Raw genomic sequence first — 19440 nt, forward strand, 5'->3', positions numbered from 1 at the left:
ACACACACACACACACACACACACACATGTAAGGCCATACATAGAAGATATTATTACATATAAAGAAGCTTGTAAGCATAATCAAGCCGTTCCAGAAGCTGCCGGCCGGTCGGTCGGTCGGTGTCCATTTTGTTGGATCAGTGTCGTTGTTGGGTCGTGTCAGGATGTGACAGTCGCTGCTGCTGCTGGTGTGGTCTCCTCCGCCGGGGCAAGGTGGGGGTGGGGGGCTGGTGGGGTGGGGTGTGGGGGGGTAGTTACACCGCTGACCCCCCGGATTTCTGTCGCTGACCTGTGGGGCTCCTGATCAAATGGTGGTGGTGGTGGTGGTGGAGGGGGAGGGTCGTCCAGCCACTGATCAGGAGTTGCTCCTCCATTGGAGCTGAACAGAATGCGCTTGAGGCATTTCCATGAACAACCAAACCCTCCCCACCCACCCCCATCCCTCTACCCACCTCACACACACACACACACACACACACACACACACACACACACACACACACACACACACACACACACACACACCCACTACCCTCCACCCACCACCACCCAATCCAGCACCCCTGCTCCAGGCCACTCCTCCATTTTGTGTGTTCTCCCTCTCCCTCTCTCTCTCTTTTCCCTGACGTTCCCTCCCCCGACCCCCCAGCCCCTCCCTCAGCTCCGTGCCCTTTCCTGACCTGTGTGCGTAAACTGAAACGGGTCAGGACACCCGCCAGGTCACCCGAGAGGAGGAGACTCGGGTTGCAGGTTCTGATTCGGGGAAATTTTGTTTTGTTTTGTTTTTGTTTTGTTTTTTCCCCCCCGACACACACACACACACACATTCACATGACCATACACACCAGTTCACACACACACCAACACACACACACACACACACACACACACACACACACTTAAATCCACATGCTGCCTTTTATTACATAATCAAGGAAACGGAGCTGTTGCAGGCTGCAGACATTAAACTCTGAGGACATGAGTGAGCTACCACGTCCTATATGGAGCAGATCTGTGTATACGTTTGTGTGTGTGTGTGTGTGTGTGTGTGTTTTCCTGCATTTCTGCAGAACAAAAGAGGTTGTGTGGTTTCCTCACTGGTGCATTGTGGGCATTGAGGGGGTTGGAGCGGGGTGGGGGTGGTGGGGTGCTGGGACAAACCACTCAACTTTGACCTGGAGAGACAAGCTGCCTGTGGACTGAAGACAGGAGAGGAAGAGGAAGGGCTCATGTGCCGCTCCGTCTTCCCAGTCGATGATTATTCATCATTATTCTGAATCCATGGTGTTGTGTTGTGTGTGTGTGTGTAGGGGGATGGGTGCAATTTTCTATTTGCCTTTTTTTTTCTTCTTTTTTTTAAACCAAATTACGCTGCAGGAAGGCCGCGCAGTCACCAGGATGGTCTAATGATGGTAATCATAAAATCAACTGGTGCTTTAATTTGAATGTTCAAGCAGCTTGAGGCTGCTGTTTATTGCTCTTTGAAAAAAAATAGAAATAAAAATAAAATAGAAAGCGACGAATACTGTTCTTACAGTTTTGGTTGATATATTGATAAATAATTGATCTGTAAATCATTGGTTCAGTGGCAGAGACGCGTGAGGTCGATTCTTACTGGTTGCAGGGAGCTACAGGCTCGGTTTCGTGAGTCACCTCCTCATCCCTCCTGTTTTCTCCCCCTCTCGCTTTCTTACATCTGTTGTGTAAAATCTTTGCGTTTTCTCATCTTCATTCTCATTCTCCGGATCCTCGTCCTCTCCTCAAAGCCAAATCCAATACCTGAGTGCGAAACGCGAACGGGTCGTCCACCAGAAGCACAGTGGCCTTGGCTCGAACCATCAGTAACCGCAGGGAGAGACAGGAGAAGGTTTCTGAGAGAGAGAAAGGAATTAATGAATTTATGGCAAAATATCTGTGTTGAATATTTCAACAGTAATGCTTTTCCTTTCTTCTAAATTGTGGAGATATAAAAGTGTAAACAAGGAGAGGGAATTGTTTTACAGAGGTTTTATATTAAAGCAAAAGGAACTTGTGTGTGTAAAGAGAATGAACATATTATTTATCGTTATTATTATACTTATTAACTAAAGCAAAATGTGTTCCTCGGGATGCATTTCATTCGCTCTTTGCCTGCTTGAATTTGACTCATTTCTACTTCTCATATTAAAAGGAATTTAAGATAAATTTTACAGCAATGTTCTTAATTATATATTTATTTGAATAAAGCCAGGTATATACATACATTTAAAATGAATTGAAATAAAACAAAAATGTCTCTGTGTTTTAAAGTTTGAAGGACTTTAAAATTCTATCATTGCTCTGTAAATTTCTCAACCCCTAATAAACCTTTTTAGTTTTTAAAATCTTCTTTACACAGGAGCAGAAGAAGAAATAGCTTTAACTTATTCATATTCTTTTTTTGGTTTTCTATTTTGAGTTTATGTTTCAAACTAAAAGGGTGTAGATGTTAAGTTAAAGTTTGGTAAAAAGAAAGAAAGAAAGAAAATCTATTATGAAAAACAATTTAACTAATTTAAAAAAGGGTTTTAAAGGATGAGATAACCAAAAATGTATAGAAACTTGAGAAATAAAATTTGGATAGCTTGAGAAGCTGTTTGTGCATTCAAAAAAAAAAAATCTCATCCACAGAGCTCTGATTTATTCAGTAAATGTCATTAGAAATCATAAAAAAAAATAGTCTGGAGAAAATGTGTGTTAAGAGTTACTTAAATAAACTAAACTCAGTGTTGTGATGTGATGTCCAACCGTCGGTCAGCTGAGTTTTAAAAGGTGTAGTCTGTCAGTAGATGGAAAGATGGAAGTCTCTTATTTTGGTAACATGCTATTACTCCCTTATTTTTTTTCTAATAAATTAGGTTTAGAAAATAAGAAGCTTTTAGGGTACAAAAAAATCATTTCCTTAAAGTTATTCTCAACAGACTTTTCAAAAGCATAAAACATAAAGTACCTTTATTTTCACGTTGTTATGTAAAACCAGTTTTGTCCTAATCATCTCTTTAATGCATATTTTAATGTTCAGTCATAATATATCTAATGCGGTACAGCGAGTTCAAGCTCTATTCTTAGTTTGTAATTATTTCCCATTCCTCACTTCTCACTGTTTTATACATTCCCCACTTTTCTGAAATAAAAATCTCTTGCATGTTCATTTATATCCACAAATAGACCACCTATAGATCACCTTCAGCTTCCTGGAGCTGCAGTCATTGACTCGGGTCTTATGGGAAAAAAAGAAAAGGAAAGAAATAAATGCAGCTCTGTGCATTTTTTGCTTCTTCCTGTATGGTTTCACATTTGATTCCCTCTGATCATTTCACTCTCTCTCCCTCTATCTCCTACACATCTGTCTCTAGAGCAGGCGCTGCATTTACAGATAGCCCCGTGTGTTATTTATAGGACTGGATGTATAGTAGGTAGTAGGTTTGCTCTGCACACTGCATGCTCATGTGGGTGTGTGTTTACCTATGCCGAGATCTGCAGGGCCTGCTGCGATTCATGAAGGTCATGGATACAGCGCCTATCAGCAGTCCGTTCTGTGCCATCAGCAAGGCATAAATCATTGTCCAGTGGTTATATAGTAACTAAATCAATAACTCCGATCATGTAGATAAGATGGATGGTGGATGTGCTGAGAGAAAATGATTGCATGGGTGTGCGACGACGCTCTTGTCTTTTTCTCCCTGCAGAAAGAATAGGAAGTGGTTCCTCTGCGAAAAGTAGATAAAGGGAGAACAGCAAGTCCCTTCTGTGCGCACGCCGTCAATGACAGTTGGTGCAAACCACACACACACACACACACGGCCGATCCACCATGTTTGAAACGACGTCTCGTCTGTGTGTTCACTGCCACAGCACATTGAGCCTCGCACGTGTTTGTAAGTTTAGATTCCTCGGCGGCGGTTATTTGGAGATAGAGGAACAGAGGTTTGAATGGACAGCTGTTTGTTCACTTCACTCACATACCTGATAATATCTCTGGCAACTGTTTTGTTCAGTGTCTACGTTAAATTCCAACTGGTGGGTGTGGACGCACATAAAATTACCACAGAGCTTTATGTTGTGCAGACAGGAAGTAGAACCCAGGCTTTAAATTGTGTCTTTCATTGAAAAAAAAAGCAAAAAGACCTCCTCTGCTCCATACGCCTCTTGGTGTGCAAAGGCTATATGATCTTTGTAAGTTACATTCATCAGCGGAGGTTAGAAAAATACCAGTCAAGGTGAAACACATCCAAGCCTTTAAAAAATGATGTGTGTGAGATATTTGAATCGCCATCGTTTTGGTTTCTGGAATCATCCGTCATTATTCAAGGACGTGCGATGTCTAAGCTAATTGAGATGAGCCTGATGTCCTTATCGCTGCGGTACACTGAACTGTGTTCATATGTGTAAGTCAGAAACACAAGCACTCATTGTCATCTGTGTTGTAGCTATTAAGCATTAAGAGACAGAACAACAAAAAAAAAATCTGCCACTGTTACATACAGTAGATAATTGCTTTTTCTTTTCCCTGCAGAGCAAACTGGTGATGGAGGGCTTCCGCAGCTTAAAGGAGGGTGAGCAGGTGGAGTTCACCTATAAGAAGTCCTCGAAGGGCCTGGAGTCCCTGCGGGTGACTGGACCTGGTGGGGGACCCTGCGCAGGCAGCGAAAGGAGACCCAAGGGGAAGGTCCCACTCCAGAAACGCAAACCAAAGGGAGACCGGTGAGTGTGATGGAGAACATTTTGAAGATGAAAACCCTGGAATGATTTTTTATTTTATTTTTGAATGCGCTCTGCAGGTATGCAGTCATTCACGTGTACGTCTGCACGACTCGTCTGTCTGGGCTTCATCTCAGAAATAAAAAAATAAAAAACCGCTGAATGTACGTGAGCGCTGGGAGCTGCATTCACAAAGCAGGGCAGTGCTATAGTAGAGGCAGACATGCTATATGTACATCTCGCCGCAGTGAGCTATTTCTGAGTGGGCTAAGATTATAGATAAAATCTATTCAATCTGCCCGAGTACATGCCTGTTGCTATGGTTATTGTGCACCATAATAAGGAATTGAATAGGGCACTTTGCCTGCCATTGCTGCTATTTTAAATCAATTTGCCAGCTTTTACATTAGAGGCGGCTTTAGCAGAGGGATGGATTGGGCTTATATGCATCTCAATGCGGCAGTAGCTCAATCAATTGTTTTGTCCTCAGTAAAATCCTGAAGGGTGCTTTTGCTTAAAATCTGTCAGACGGAGCCATATGGAGCTCCTTGAAAATGCCCTGTGGTTTAAGCAGAGGAGGCGGCTGTGTTCCCTGTCCTCCCTGCTGACAGAGAACGCCTTCATTTGATGTATAGCTTAAAAAAAAAAAAAAATCCTGCCAGCCAAGAGCCAAGTATGTGCTCTCTGTCTGTCGTAGGAAGGCACCGCACGACTGCGAGGCTGCATTTACATTCGAAAGTCGGTCCGGCTTCTAGATGCCACTCACTCTTTACATCGCTGCAACACAGCTGCTCCTGCCATCCAGCTTTTTTTTTTTTTCTTTCTTAAGGTGTGAAAAGAGAAGCTTTTGTCAGAAAGGAGGAAACAGTATCTGGGAGGGAGAGAGAGAGAGAGAGAGAGCTCCCTGATTGTTTTACACAGGCTGAATAATTCAGTTTATTTGGGATAATTGATCCAGTGTTAGGTCAAGTGTCTCTACCTTCTGTTAAGGTGGTAGCAGGGCCGGTATTGGATTCAGATATGGCAGGTAGATGGGGCTGTGATGTCATCTGGTCTTTGTGAGCGTGAGCGGCGCCTGTGGCAGTTGACGCTGCTCTGACCCCTGCTGGCCACTGGCTGCTGTGTTGTCTTCACACCCCACTGCTCCTCACACCACAGCTCTCTCCTGAGAAAAATGAAAATGAAAAAAAATTAAAAATTGAAGACGTTATGAAAGTGGTGCATTGTGGGGAAACACGAGGGCACGAAGCAGGAGGTTTTCTAGGTGGCTGTTGAGAGGAAATGTTCTGCTCTGGAGTCAGTGCGTAGTTCAAGTGCTCGTCTGTGACTGTTTAATCGCTTTTTAGAGAAAATATCTTGTACAAAACGAAATGTGAAGGACACAACAGCTGTTTTATGTTGTTTCCTTCTTCATGTTTGATGTAGTTCATCAGTTGGTCATATTGCTCATAAATCACTATAAATACAAATTATTATTATTATTATGACAAACTGAGAAATAAAACTGCTTTAGACTCAACTTGTGTATCGATAAAGAGCAAAACTACACAGTGTTGATCAGTTTCCCGGCAGGATCAATAAGATTTTCTGCTTCTAAGCATGTTGTATTGGTGCTCGTTGCTATGAATTTAAATGAATTTCTGACTGTAAATTGTCTAAGTACATGTTAACGTTTAGTTTAAATATTTTGAATCAAGTGAAGTGATTAAATAGTTCGTCCTCTACGTCCTCTTCATAATACAAGAAGGAATCTAAAGTTACATTTTGAGTGTGATTCTGATTAGATTTTATTATTTTTGATATAACAAACCTTAAAACGACCTTAAATCTACAATAGATTAATGCATTTTTAATGCTGCCTCTGGATTTGAAATATAATTAGAATATGAATATAATTGGTCTTTAGTTATAGCTCTTTTAAAAAAGCAGCATAAATTAATTAAAAGATCATAAATGAAAGTATATTATATGATGTGAAGACAACCTGCCTTTTTGTTTGAACATATATTTTGGATTTCACTCTTTTTTGTCTCTATAGTTCAACTTCCTGCATGGGGTTTTTTTTTTTTTTAATTGGATGTAGAGTATTTTTTATAAATGTTGAATAAATATGCTCCCTAGAGATAATTCAGCCTCTTTTCAGAAGCAGCAAAGGTTGAAATAGACTTTCCTGGCAAAACGTGATTTGATGTTTTTTTTTCTCTCTTTCTTTCTTGTGCAGCAGAAGCAATTTGCTGACACCCTGGTTTACTGTGTCTTTGCTTGTTTCTTTAATTGGTTGTCAAAATATCTGACACATCTTTAAATCCTTAAACTCGGCCACTGTCTCATGATGGCGGAGCTTCTGTAGCAGCGTGACTTTGTTTGGGCTTGTCGTGAATTAAAATCCACCATAAAAACACAGATGATGTGTAAAAACCAGTGAATATGTCACGTGCTCTAGATTTAATTGCTTACGAGGTATTAAGCACTGAACAATAAGAAAGGCATTGAACCCTGAACGCTCACACGTTTGGGGCATTAAGCTTTAAATAAGAGCATCTGACGCCTAAATAGGCAAAAATGGCCTAAATGTCCATTTGATTGGACGTGGTGCCAGAACGACTGGTGGCATCTTGACAGGCTGGAATCTCGGTCACCTTCGCCTCTACAGTTTTCATTGCTGCTCTTTCAGCGCTCTTGTGCTTCCTGTCAAATTTAATAACATGGTGTAGCTTGGCACGCCACAGAGTGCCACTCACGCTTCATCCAGACCGAGCTATTTCATGTGTCATACTCCCATCTAGTGGTGAATCCACAATGGAGCGGGTGTTTCAGCTCAGCAGTATTGGTGCTGTAGGAGAGTATAGGGACAGCTTGTGCTTTTATTTTGGTAAAATCAACAATAAATGCATTGCTTCTATTTAAAGCAGAAGTAAGTGGAATGTTTGTGTTAATATAAGTCTTAAATAGTTATATCTTCCGACTGCAATCACTTATATAGAGTGTTTGGTCTGAAACACAGGTCTGTCAGTCACTCTGCTCTGCTGTAAGCCGAGGAGAAAACTTTCCTTGTATCCTACAACCTTTATCCAATGAGGAGAGAGAACGGCATGAAGGGCTGTGTGTGCAGCCAAGGGATACGCGTGAATGTGGTGACGTAGGGACGAGGGCGGGGACTGCTAACTCCATCCGATGACAAGAAGTTAGCCAAAACGACCGGATCGCTTACTTTTGCTTTAATTAATGAATCTAAGGAGGGTTTTTCTTCTGTTTGATGATTCTTGAATAGCTTTGTCATCATCCCATGTGTTTGTGTCTCTTTGCTCCACCCCCTTCTGCAGCTGTTATAACTGTGGAGGTCTGGATCACCATGCCAAGGAGTGTGGCCTGCCCCCCCAGCCAAAGAAATGCCACTACTGCCAGAGCATCACGCACATGGTGGCTCAGTGTCCCCACAAGGCGCTGGCGCCCGCCTCAGGCTCTCAGGACCAACATGCGTCTACCTCGGCCTCCAGCCCGGGGACCGGGCCCTACCTCTGCCCCCTGGAGGAGGAGGAGCGCTCCGGCTCGTCTCCCCTGGAGGGCTCCTCCTCCTCCCCCGAGGAGCCCCACACTACCCGTGGCCTCCGGACCCAGAGGTGGAGGAAATCCTGAAAACAACCCACAGAGGTGAACCTTTCACCGCTCACCCCCCACCCCCCACAACCCCAACCCCCAACCCCCTCATGTCTCCCCCCCTCAATCAAAGGATACCTGAAGCCCCGCCCCCTTCATCTACCTCACACCTGTGAAAAAAATGGGAGGTCTTAATTTCTTTACTTTTATTTTATTTGTTTGTTTTTTTCTTCTTTTTTTTTCTTCTTTTGTTTCCCTTCTAACCAGTGCAGCTATGGCAACGATCAATGGGGTACAGACGTGCATGAATGTGTGTGACTGACTGACTGACTTGCAGTCATCTGGTGCAGCTATGGCAACCACCGCTGGAAATGGTGACTGCAGGGAATGACTGTTTTTCTTGTTTCAATCAGTGCAGCTCAAGAGTGAAACAACATGGTATGAATCTTGGTTTGATGATTTTTTTTTCTCCCCCCACCCCCCCACTCCTCCACTCCTCCACTCCTCCACCACCTCGGACCTAAGTGTTGGCGATTTTGAATGCTTTTTCCTTGTCGATTTTAAAGCGGCAGATTTATATCCTGTAGGCCTAATCATTCCGAAAAATCATGATGCATCCTCTTAGCACACATGGTAGCTCATTTTAAGAAGGATTAAAGACAACTTTTAAAAGCTCTAAGACCCTCTAAGCGATAATCCAGACCCAAAGGATTGTTAGCTTGGCTTAGAAAGATCTCGAGGGAAACTTTATGGATTCCAGAGGGAATTTCAAAAAAAAAGAAAAAAGAAAAAAAAAACAACAACACAAAACAAGTGTGAGCTGCTGCTCTTGAAAACACTCACTACATACATACCTCTCTCTTTACATGAAATAGACTGGACCAAGTGATTGTCAGAGGGTGTGCATGTGTGTTTGTGTGTGCACGACTGAGAGAGTGTGTGTGTGTGTGTGTGTGTGTGTGTGTGTGTGTGTGTGTGTGTGTGTGTGTGTGTGTGTGTGTGTGTGTGTGTGTGTGTGTGTGTGTGTGTGTGTGTGTGTGTGTGTGTGTGTGTGTTGTGCATGTGTGACTGGAGCACCTCTTCCTCAGGTGCGGGGTCAACACTATTAACCTTTCAGCCTCCTACTACAATAGATAGTCACGCCTTAGAGAAGACATCATATAATTAATCTAGATCATAGTTTAGATTCAAAGCTAATGAGTCGATCGTTAGGCCTCCATTTTGATTGTTGTATAATTAGTTGAAAATAACATTACAGTTTATAAAATCATAGTATAAGTCATTAATATATATGTTAAGCCACAAGATATGATTGAAATTCTCTTAACTTTAATGCATATATAAGGAATTAGCTCTGACGTACGTAGGTGAATAGCCCTGTATATTGCATGGGATACTTTGTTGTTGTGTGAAAACTTATAGCTCTCTCTCTATTTACCTGTTTTCATCCACGACAAAACAAACGGATCCTTTTTTTTAAAGAAGTTAACTCCACACCGCCTTATTCCTCACTTCAAAAACAGTCAGCAATCACCTGACACAGCACAAAAGACTCGCCTCGTTTTATCACGGGAGTTAGTATCAGGCCATTCACGGTGTCATCACAGCTGCTCTTAACTTTAACTTACGTAATACCTCACCAATTCTTCCTCTTTTTATGAAAATGAATGTCACAGAACGTCAAGCTGTTGTTTTTTGCTCTCCCAGCTGTGTTAACCAGTAAGATGGAACCTCGCCTGGTTCCTCTTCCATCTGTGCCTACAACCATTTTTGTTAAAGTGAAGCACCAGCCGGGGTGAAGCTCACTCCTCTTTCGGGATGAGACGCCGTCACTGCTGCTGCCGCTGCTGCCGCTGCTTCAGACTCACTGAAGAGAGAGAGAGAGAGAGATAAAGAGAAAGAAAGATAGAGAGAGAGAGAGAGAGTGCTGCTTTTGGTATAACTTGAATCCCAAGCATGGCTTTAGTGGCACTTATTTGTGACCTAACAACTCTTCTCTGACCATATTGAATGTGAAAAGAGCTTATCTGAAGTCGACTCCTCACAAAGTCGACCTCGGGTCGCTTTGGAGTTGTATCTTAATGTTCTGACAAATCAAATAACTTTGTATGATGATATCAAACTAGCTTGTGTGTTTTTAAAAGCTCTAGCCTAAGTAGACAACCAACTTTTTTTGGTATATTTCTTATACCAAAGAGTTTGGCTTTATTGTTTTGATTTTTTTTTGAAGGCATTTAAAAGTTAAGACTTGCTGACGTGCTTGCTATCCTCGCTCTTTCAGAATAACACAGACTTATTGCTGAAAGTGCAATACTGCGGTTGTAATTTTTTTCCTTTCTGTTTGTTTTTTTTGGTTTTGTTTTGTTTTTTTTATTTTAATGTACAGCTTTTTGAATGTGTGCGTGCGTTTAAAAATCAAATCTCAACAATGCAGCATGACAGAAAAAAAAGTGAATGACCAAACCACAGAAGGAGCACAGGCCATGCTCAAATCTCTATGGAAACAACATCTTTTTGTATGATGTATTTTTACATTTTTACACACAATTCCTCTCAGGATGATGAACTGTTCTCAGGGAATTAACCAAAAAAATGTATTGTATTCTTTTGGGAATCATCCACTGACTGACTCAACAAACTCTGTTAAGCAATGGTAAAGAGACGTATGTAATCGATTCATGTACTGATATTAGCAACTACCTCTTGAGTTATACATAGTTGTGCATTTCTTTTTTTGTTTTGTATATTTTTTGATGAGCTTGTATGATTAACTGTAGGTCTCTATTGTACTGAGGTGTTGTGTGAGAAGTTCCCTAGTGTTGCCACAGACTCCCTGGTCTTCCTTTTCCAGATTTGATGAGTTACTTTTTTTTTCTTTAACTGCAAACCTCCGTTTTTTTTGTTTGTTTCTTTTTCTTTCTTTTTTTTTGGTTTACAGCAAAAGCCTACCTCATATGCGGTGTTCCTCCACAAACTCCTTACCTCCTCCCAGCCCCCTTTACCTCCTCCATGCAGTTGTTTTTTTTCTTCTTCTTTTAATTAAATTGCCACTTGTCGCACTAGAGTCACACGGCATTTTCAACAAATCAGCCCTGAAATGGCTCATCAACTTGTGACTCCAAATATATCTTACAATCAAAGCCCCTTCTTGAGGATTTAATACACATTTTCAGAAGGGGCAAGTTTGTCTCACACATCCAGGGTGAAGTTTTTCTGCCAGCTTGGTGTTATACTGTCAGTATATACACTCATCACGTAGCTAGCTGCAGACAGCCAGTGAGTTTTCCTCAGTTTGTTGGCCTAGCTATAGACATGTTAAATATGAAATATTTTACATTTCCGTGTGAACACATTTTTGAAAAGACATGGACTGTTGTTTTTAGTTTGTAAGTATTTTATCATAACCGTTTTTGTAACCACTTGATATGATGGGCTTAAGATGGAGAAAAAATTGGATTTTACTTCGCACAAGGAGTGCCTATCTCTATGTTTTGTTTGTCTGACCCTATTACCAAATGGATATTTTCTTCTTTTTGGGCTCCATGGTAATGGCATTCGTCAGCCGTTTTTACAGCCTCAGATAATCAGACGCGATGTGGTTTGGAGACGATGCCCCTTCTTGTTGCAAACTACATTTGTAGTTTAGAGCGGCATTGTTAACATTTAACATGAAATCAGTAGATTTTTGTAGTGATGGTGACATTGCATAGACGTCATTCTAAACAAATGTTTATTAAGATGAATATTGTTATCATTACTTTTTAAAAACTAACTCATGAGATTAAAGATTGATTTTGCATATGACCGTAGTATTACAGTTCACACTCAGCTGAGAGAATCGCTATGTTGCAGTGGGCCTACATATGGAGTTATGCCAGTTATGAACAAAATACACGGCCACAGTAAGATATAGTAATATTATTGTTGTTAGTAGCTTTATATTTCCTTCCAATCAATGTAACTACTGATTGATCTCTTGTTTATTGTCCTGTTCAGTATTCGACATAGCCAAGAAACCCTCTCAAATTATCCCCATAAGGTAGAAATAATCAAAAGGTTCGTCAAGGCTGCATGTAGGATAACAAATTGGTGGAATCGTGTTGTTAATATTTTCCCACGTGTCTTTAGTTCTGAATCATGCAAACATGAGACAACACAAAGCAAGGAGTGCATTAAGGTTGCATAATGTTGCATAAGGTTTTACCCAAGATCAAACATTTGTGATCTCGAATGTACCCGTTGTATCTCAGCAGAGCGCTCAGCTTGAGTCTCAGACCTTGAAAAGGGAACATGGCGTCTCAGATCTTGGATTTGCGGTCACAGAATATAATGAGGAATAAAATCAAGGAAATAGAGTGTGTTAAAGCCAATCGAGTCAAAATTGAATTTGAAATTTACACCAATCTGAGAGTCGACACTGGTGCGTTTCTGCACCTGAGTGGTGGCAATACAGACATGAAGTGTCAGATGAAGAGGTAAACAGCTGCTATGTGGCATTATGCTGTACTTAAAAGGCATCGAAGAGAAGATTGTATCGTTCAACACCCTGTAAACAAAGATTGTGATATTTGTTGAGAAATGGCGCTAAACCTGAATTTTTTTTTTGTAAAACTGCGTAAACCTTTAAGTTCCTGAAATAAGGATTGGCGTAGAGTTGTGTGTTTCAAAGGGTAATCCATGCTTTATGTCTTTGTGGTCTCATGATTCAGTATTTAAAAGTGGGCAGATTTTGTTGCTGTCTTGTGAAAACCGTGTATCTCCAAATGTTAAGAAAAAGAGCCTTGTTTTAAAGGAATAGTTTGGCACTCTGCGGAATCAGTCCTGTCCTTGGTTTCGGAGAGAAGACCTTTAGGCCTACCACTCTCACCAGAGTCAAATTGTTGTTAAGCTTGGCAAAAAAAGAGAAAGAAAAACACACATCCACACAACCTACCAGCACCTCAACAACTTGTGAACATGTTTTATATTGTTAAACTACAAACACTGTTACATCTTATATGCCAGCTTATACGAGGTACAAAGCGAGGTAGACAGAGCCAGGTGGTCTCCCCCATCTCTCTGTCTTTGTGCTCAACTACGCAAACTAGCAAAACTACTTCTGCTTCTTGAGAGCTAGTGCGTTAAAGGTACAACGTCTGGCGAGTCAGAGCCAGGCTTCAGGTTTCACCCAGGTTTCAGTCATTTTGCTAAGATAAATAGCTGAAGTACTGCTTGTCTAGAGTATGCTATAGCTACTACACAAGAAGTAGGAAACTGGACAGGACTGGTTTCAGTGTTTGTGCTAAACTAACAAGCTAAATCACCTCTGCTACTCCAGGGTACGCTAGCCAATATATGAAAAGCACAAATTTAGGACTAGACAGAGCCTGGTTAGATTTCTTTTCATTCTGGAGTCCAGTCTTTGTTAATATACCCAGATCCTAGCATAAAATTAAAGCAAAATGTCATTTTTTTTGCTTAAGCCTTGAGTTGTAGGCGTTTAAAAAAAAAAAAAAAAAAAAAACTTTTTCACAAATGCTAGTAGTTCAGTTCAAAATCACAAAATCTGGAAATACCGGGGTTTCATAGGGCAGCAACTTATAACGCCAATGGAATTATAATAATATCAATTAATATATTGTATTGAAGGAAAAGTGTGTTATCAGTGTCTACATTTTTCAGAGGCTTAAGAGACGCAAAATAGCGTCAGTAAAACCATGCACACCTGGTCCAAAGACTACAACAAAACCCAAGAATTATATGAAATATACCCTCAAACAACGGAAACCTAAATGACCCTTAGTAATGTATCAGAAGCCTTTGGAGACAGACAGGATGTACTATGCCATCAGGCCTAACTGGGGGACGCAGGCGGTCTCACTGCTCCCTCGTGTGGTTGTGTAGGAGATGACTGCAGAAGTTCACATACCTCAACTGCTGCCTTTGTCAGCTGCTCTGTGCTTTGCCTTGACTGGAGAAACAATGTGTTGTAAGGGGATGATCATTTATGATGTTTATTTTTTTAACTGAACTGTATCATGTTGGATTCATATTGTGTTTAGCACGTGAAATCATACTGGAACATTGGACCTCTAAAGGACCTATAAATCCAACCAAGGCAGTTTAAAGTGCAGATACCTCCTTGTATTGACGAATAACCTCACATTTCTCATGTTCGTTTGTGTTTTTACTCTCTACATCATGGCCAGAGGGAGTCTTCTGACCTCTCTTTCTCTGGAGTACGTCTAGAGCCAAGCACTGATTGCTTCTGAATGGGGAAAAATGTTCTTCTATGTGCATATCACTCATTATTTTAGCCCCAATATAAGTGTACTGCCTTTTTTATTTCTGTGAATCTTGGATTGGATTTTTAAATATGTCTTAAATGTTTTACTTGATTGGAAAATAAACATATTATATTGGCATTAAAGTATGTATAATTTCCTACTAGACTATTGACGTGGTTTAATGCTTTTTTTGTTTTGTTTTCAACCCTCACACACATTTTGCAAACACACTTTGTTTAATGTTACAAAAAGTATATTTCAGTTGAAGGGGAATTCCTCCATGAAGATTGGTTTATAATTCATCAGAGGTACTTGTTATCCTATATGAAGTCTAATTAGATAACATGAATGATTAACTCGGACTTGTTTTGGAGAATGTAAAATATTCATGCATTCGATCAGGGTGTGTGGAGTTGAAAGGACATGGGTGTTTACCAGGGAAGGGGGGGTTGCATCATAAGAGGCACAGGTTGCAGCATTTCTTTAAGCTAAACCATCATCATTAAGGACTAAAAATCTGCAATTTAACCATTCTTTTCAAAAGCGGGTATCTTTCAATCTAATTTTGATGGATCTCTGTATTTCTTCAACATGTGTGTTTGGACATTATGTTGAATTTCATGGTAATTGAAAAGCTTGCACCACGTTCTCATGTTGCAAGAGTTGTGCTTCCTGAATCTCTGAGGCGCTGAGTGCAGCGTTGGCATGTTTGGCGTGATCACTGAGAATGACCAAAATGATCATAATGTTGCAACTCAACACAACACTGAGCTCTTATTTAACCAGATCTTATAGTGTCTACCATGATCGTGGTATTCATAGGTTCTACAGAAAAATAATAAATAAATACAGGGCACTAAAAAAAGCATGAAAGTCAAAGCCAAATCAATGAAGTCAAGGCCAACACTGAAGATGTATAAATACCCATTTCATTGTATTCCCTGCTCATGATTGCTAATAACATCCAGTTGAAACCGTTCCTCACTTAACTGAGTGGTTCATGGACTGTTTTATATTATTGTAAATTTTATGGATCGTGTCCAGTGAGTGGAAACTTGGAGAGAGACAAAGTGAGACGGAACGGATGACTTGAAACATCTTTGATCAAGCACATTTGGCACGCTTGTTAGACTCCAAGGTTGTTTCTCTTTTACACTTTATGAATTAAACTATCAGAAATATAAAGAAAATAACCACCAGATTATTTGGTGATGACAATATCTGTCTAAATTTGAATATCATCTTCTGCGCCGCTTGTTTTTCTCATTCAATCCTTGTCAACTTTGCGGTTTCGACCTTGAATCAAGTTCATTCTTTATGGTTCTTCTATTATCTGATAACAGAAACAGTAATATGCATCAATCACAGCACGGACATGTCACTGTGCCTCAGAATAAATGATGGCAGACATAGCTCATAGTGCACAAAAATGGGTTTTCTTTATTCTGTTAGTTCTCAGTTGCGGTCACTAGGGGGAAACCTGGTGCCACCGTATGGTTGTTTCCCCCCCCCCTCAGGCCTGTGAAGGACACAGCCAAAGCAGATTAATCACCTCAACACATCTGACTCACCAAAGACGCTGGTGTTTCTTCACAGCCATCTCTCTCTATTCTCTTGCTCCTCTTTAATGGCCCAGCGCCTCGCTTTTTATAACCAGCTGTCTCTCTCACCGTCTTCCTCCTAAGCACATCCAGGCTTGAGGGGGTCCATTAAATGCACGGTCTTTGTTTACAGTTTCCCTTTGTTACCCACCATCATGTCCCTATACAGCTCCCCCCCCATCTTTTTTATTTATTTTTATTTTTTGTTTTTCACGCACCATCTCTGGAGATGGCATTGTCAAGGTCGGCTATTTTTACAGCTTGTGATATTGGAGGTATCATGGGGAGTTGGTGATAAGAGGAAGAAGAAGTAGAAGAAGAGGACAGGAGAGAATGGATACCGAGAACTGAAGGATAAATACTGCTGGGCCTTTGCTGCAAACGGCGCAGGGGTTGTGTTTTCAGGATGTCAAAGACAGCACAGAGGCCGAGGAGATGAGGGGAGTACATTTCTTCCTGGTCTTTCTCTCTATCGTCCTATTCCTCATTCCTAAACTGCATGTTGACCTTTGTAGTACCGCCTCCAGGCTGTATGCTTTAACCTTTCCAGTGAGAGAAAGGGGGCCCCTGCACTGGGAATACAAGATAAATCACAAGTGCTGTCTGTTAATGCGACAGACAACAACACACACCGGCATACAGACGCTGTGGAAACCTCTGTACTTTCTCACAAAACCCTCCTTTTACCCCCCAAAAACACACACACAAACATACTCACACATATAAGCTTGTAGATGGCCAGGCCTCCATAAAGATGTTCCCAGCATCTGCACACTGCTGGCTATTACATCTACAAGTGCAACCTGAATTATTCATCCTTCATTAAAATGCATTATGAGTAATGACAGGCAGGAGTGTGTTTTGGGGTCTTCTTTTTGTGTGTGAGTAAAACATAGGGGTCATTAGGAGTCATTTCTGGTCAATTTTGTATGATCAACCATGCTCCAGAGATAGACAGAAAAAAAAAATCCCATTTACTTTCCGTGCACTGGGAATTCATGTTGAAAGAGATCAAAGGGGACAGACAAAGAGATGAGAGAATCGACATCTTCTCATCTCCATTTGGCCCCCTATGAGAGGAGGAAAATTACTTTAAAGCTGCTGCCTTGATGAAAGAAAAAGGCCTTATGCCTGATGTATTCCTCCAGAGGTGGAATCAACAGTATGAATGACTCAAAGGCAGAGAGAGGTGGGGAGAAGGAGAACATTTGTTTGAGAGAACCTAATGGGGGATTTTGGTGGGGAAAGAGAGTGCTATTTGACAGCAGTGAACAAAACAGCGATTCCCCTGTCAGGAGATGTGACTGGTTCTCCACTAAGCACTGTTATTTCCGGTGTGTGCATTAAAAAAAAGAAAAGAGAAAAAAAAAAGGCAGCAGATGTCATTAGATTGCAAACTCATTCACGCTATCAATCTGGGGGATTTTCATCAGATTGAGCACCGTCATCATGTTCATCTAAAACGTGATTGAGCGCAACATTCTCCTTACCTTTTTCTCAGAACAAGCCGTGGAATACGTCATGGGAATGAAATAGCCTCCAAACGCCCCATTAGTTTCTCTCACCCTTACTCTGACAGACAACCAGCACTGTCATTTTTTCTGACAGAGCTGTCAAAGCATCCAGCCAACCACCCTAGTTACACATAAAGCAAATAGAAATGAAAACATTGTCAGTGAAAAGACTCATGGGGTAACGGAGACGCCAGGAGCAGGGTGAATCACTTAGCAAGCTGTGCTCCTCCATTCTGCAGCTGCCACCCACCACAACACATCTGCCACTGGGAAAAAAACACTCCGATAGAAAACCACATCCAAACGAATTGCTACATGACACAAAAGATCACTTCTTCAAATTGAAATTCATTTGCTGCCGAAACGGGGGTTTGTCCCCCCTGGGCACACGTAGAAAAACCCACGTATACAGGTGGCAAATGGTGGAGACTCTTAACATGCAAACACAACACTTGCTTACACAGATAATACACTTAGATCCAGTAAAACCATTAGATGTCTTTGTGTGTGGCCAATGGTTTTTCCAATACTCTTCCTTCCCCACCCTACCCCCATGCACCCCCCACGCTATCTCTGGGCAGACACATGCCACTGCTGGGCAAGATCCTTGTGCGTACCAAATCATCACTTTTTCAACCAAACAACGTCGGCCCAGCTCAGCCAGCTCCTGCAATTCCCCCCTTTTTATTGCATTTCCCCAGGATTTCATATTATATGTGCTGAACTTCACAAAAAGGAGGCCTGAAATGTCTACAGAGGGAGAATCATCAACCGCAGGCTGAATATTGCACCAAAGATTGCTACTATAGCTTTGTTGATATGAGCTGCATGCTATATCATCAAATTATTTACACAGAGCATGCCAGGAATCAGTGATTGCTTTACACAGAGGGAGGGTGAATTAAAAAAAAAAAAAAGATGTGAAATTATTGGGTTTTTGCCTCTATATTGTTGTCATATTTAGCACAATAAATATGTAAATAAAACGCTCTGCATGTTAAAATTAGCTTAGTTTTTAACATAATTTGCTGTGGTGGTTGGGAGTTCAAATGAAACCTATTATAAGCGTTTAGATGAGTGATATTTTCAAGCATCAGTCTGCACGAGACACTGTGATGTGAATATTCATACAGTCTAGTCTTATTTCAGCTGTGACAAGTGTACACTAGGGGTGAGCGATATGGATAAAATCCTCTTCCAGTACAGGCAATATCATATTATTGTATTGTGCATTTTGTGGAAAAGTGAGTAAACAAGACTTGACAGTCATGCTAGCAGCTCCAAGAGTGCACTGTAGAACAGCAGATTTGCTTTGAGGTAAATGCGTAACACAGCATGCTTACCTTTTGCTAAGGCTTAAGTGCTATTGGGAATGTGATTAGCTTAGTATGTGTTTGATCCTGAACCAGTGGACCAATTAAAAGTGAGAAGTCGTTACAGTGGTTACATTATATGTAGCTAGTTGTATTTTTGTATTTGTGTATATTCAACTATCACTGTTTCTTGTGTTTTGCACTATACATGAGGTCGAAGTCCTTGTAGGTGTTATTACTACTTGGCAATAAAAGTTGTTATGATTCTGATGAAGATCTGATACCAAATGTCATGGAAATCTGCCCAATGTTTGTTGAAATGAAAAACACAAATATCAACCTACTAGGGAGCATGAATTTTCTATCCATCCAATAAGGAGATAAGGATGCAGATGAGGTGATAACACATTTAGTGGACTGATCAACATAC

At 41.0% G+C, this 19440-nt stretch overlaps 1 protein-coding gene across 1 annotated transcript; it reads left to right on the forward strand.

The window, feature by feature from the left end:
- Window positions 1-3525: 3525 nt before the first annotated feature.
- lin28b (lin-28 homolog B (C. elegans)) lies at window positions 3526-8355 on the forward strand (the record flags this gene model as incomplete). The annotated part of the gene is made up of 3 exons (XM_084000236.1): window positions 3526-3570; window positions 4535-4722; window positions 8043-8355. The coding sequence occupies 3 exons, from the start codon at window positions 3526-3528 to the stop codon at window positions 8353-8355; spliced, it is 546 nt and encodes a 181-aa protein (XP_083856362.1).
- Between the last annotated feature and the right edge of the window lie 11085 nt (window positions 8356-19440).

This window comes from Trachurus trachurus, assembly GCF_905171665.1.
Source record: "Trachurus trachurus genome assembly, chromosome: 24".
Lineage (NCBI taxonomy): Eukaryota > Metazoa > Chordata > Actinopteri > Carangiformes > Carangidae > Trachurus > Trachurus trachurus.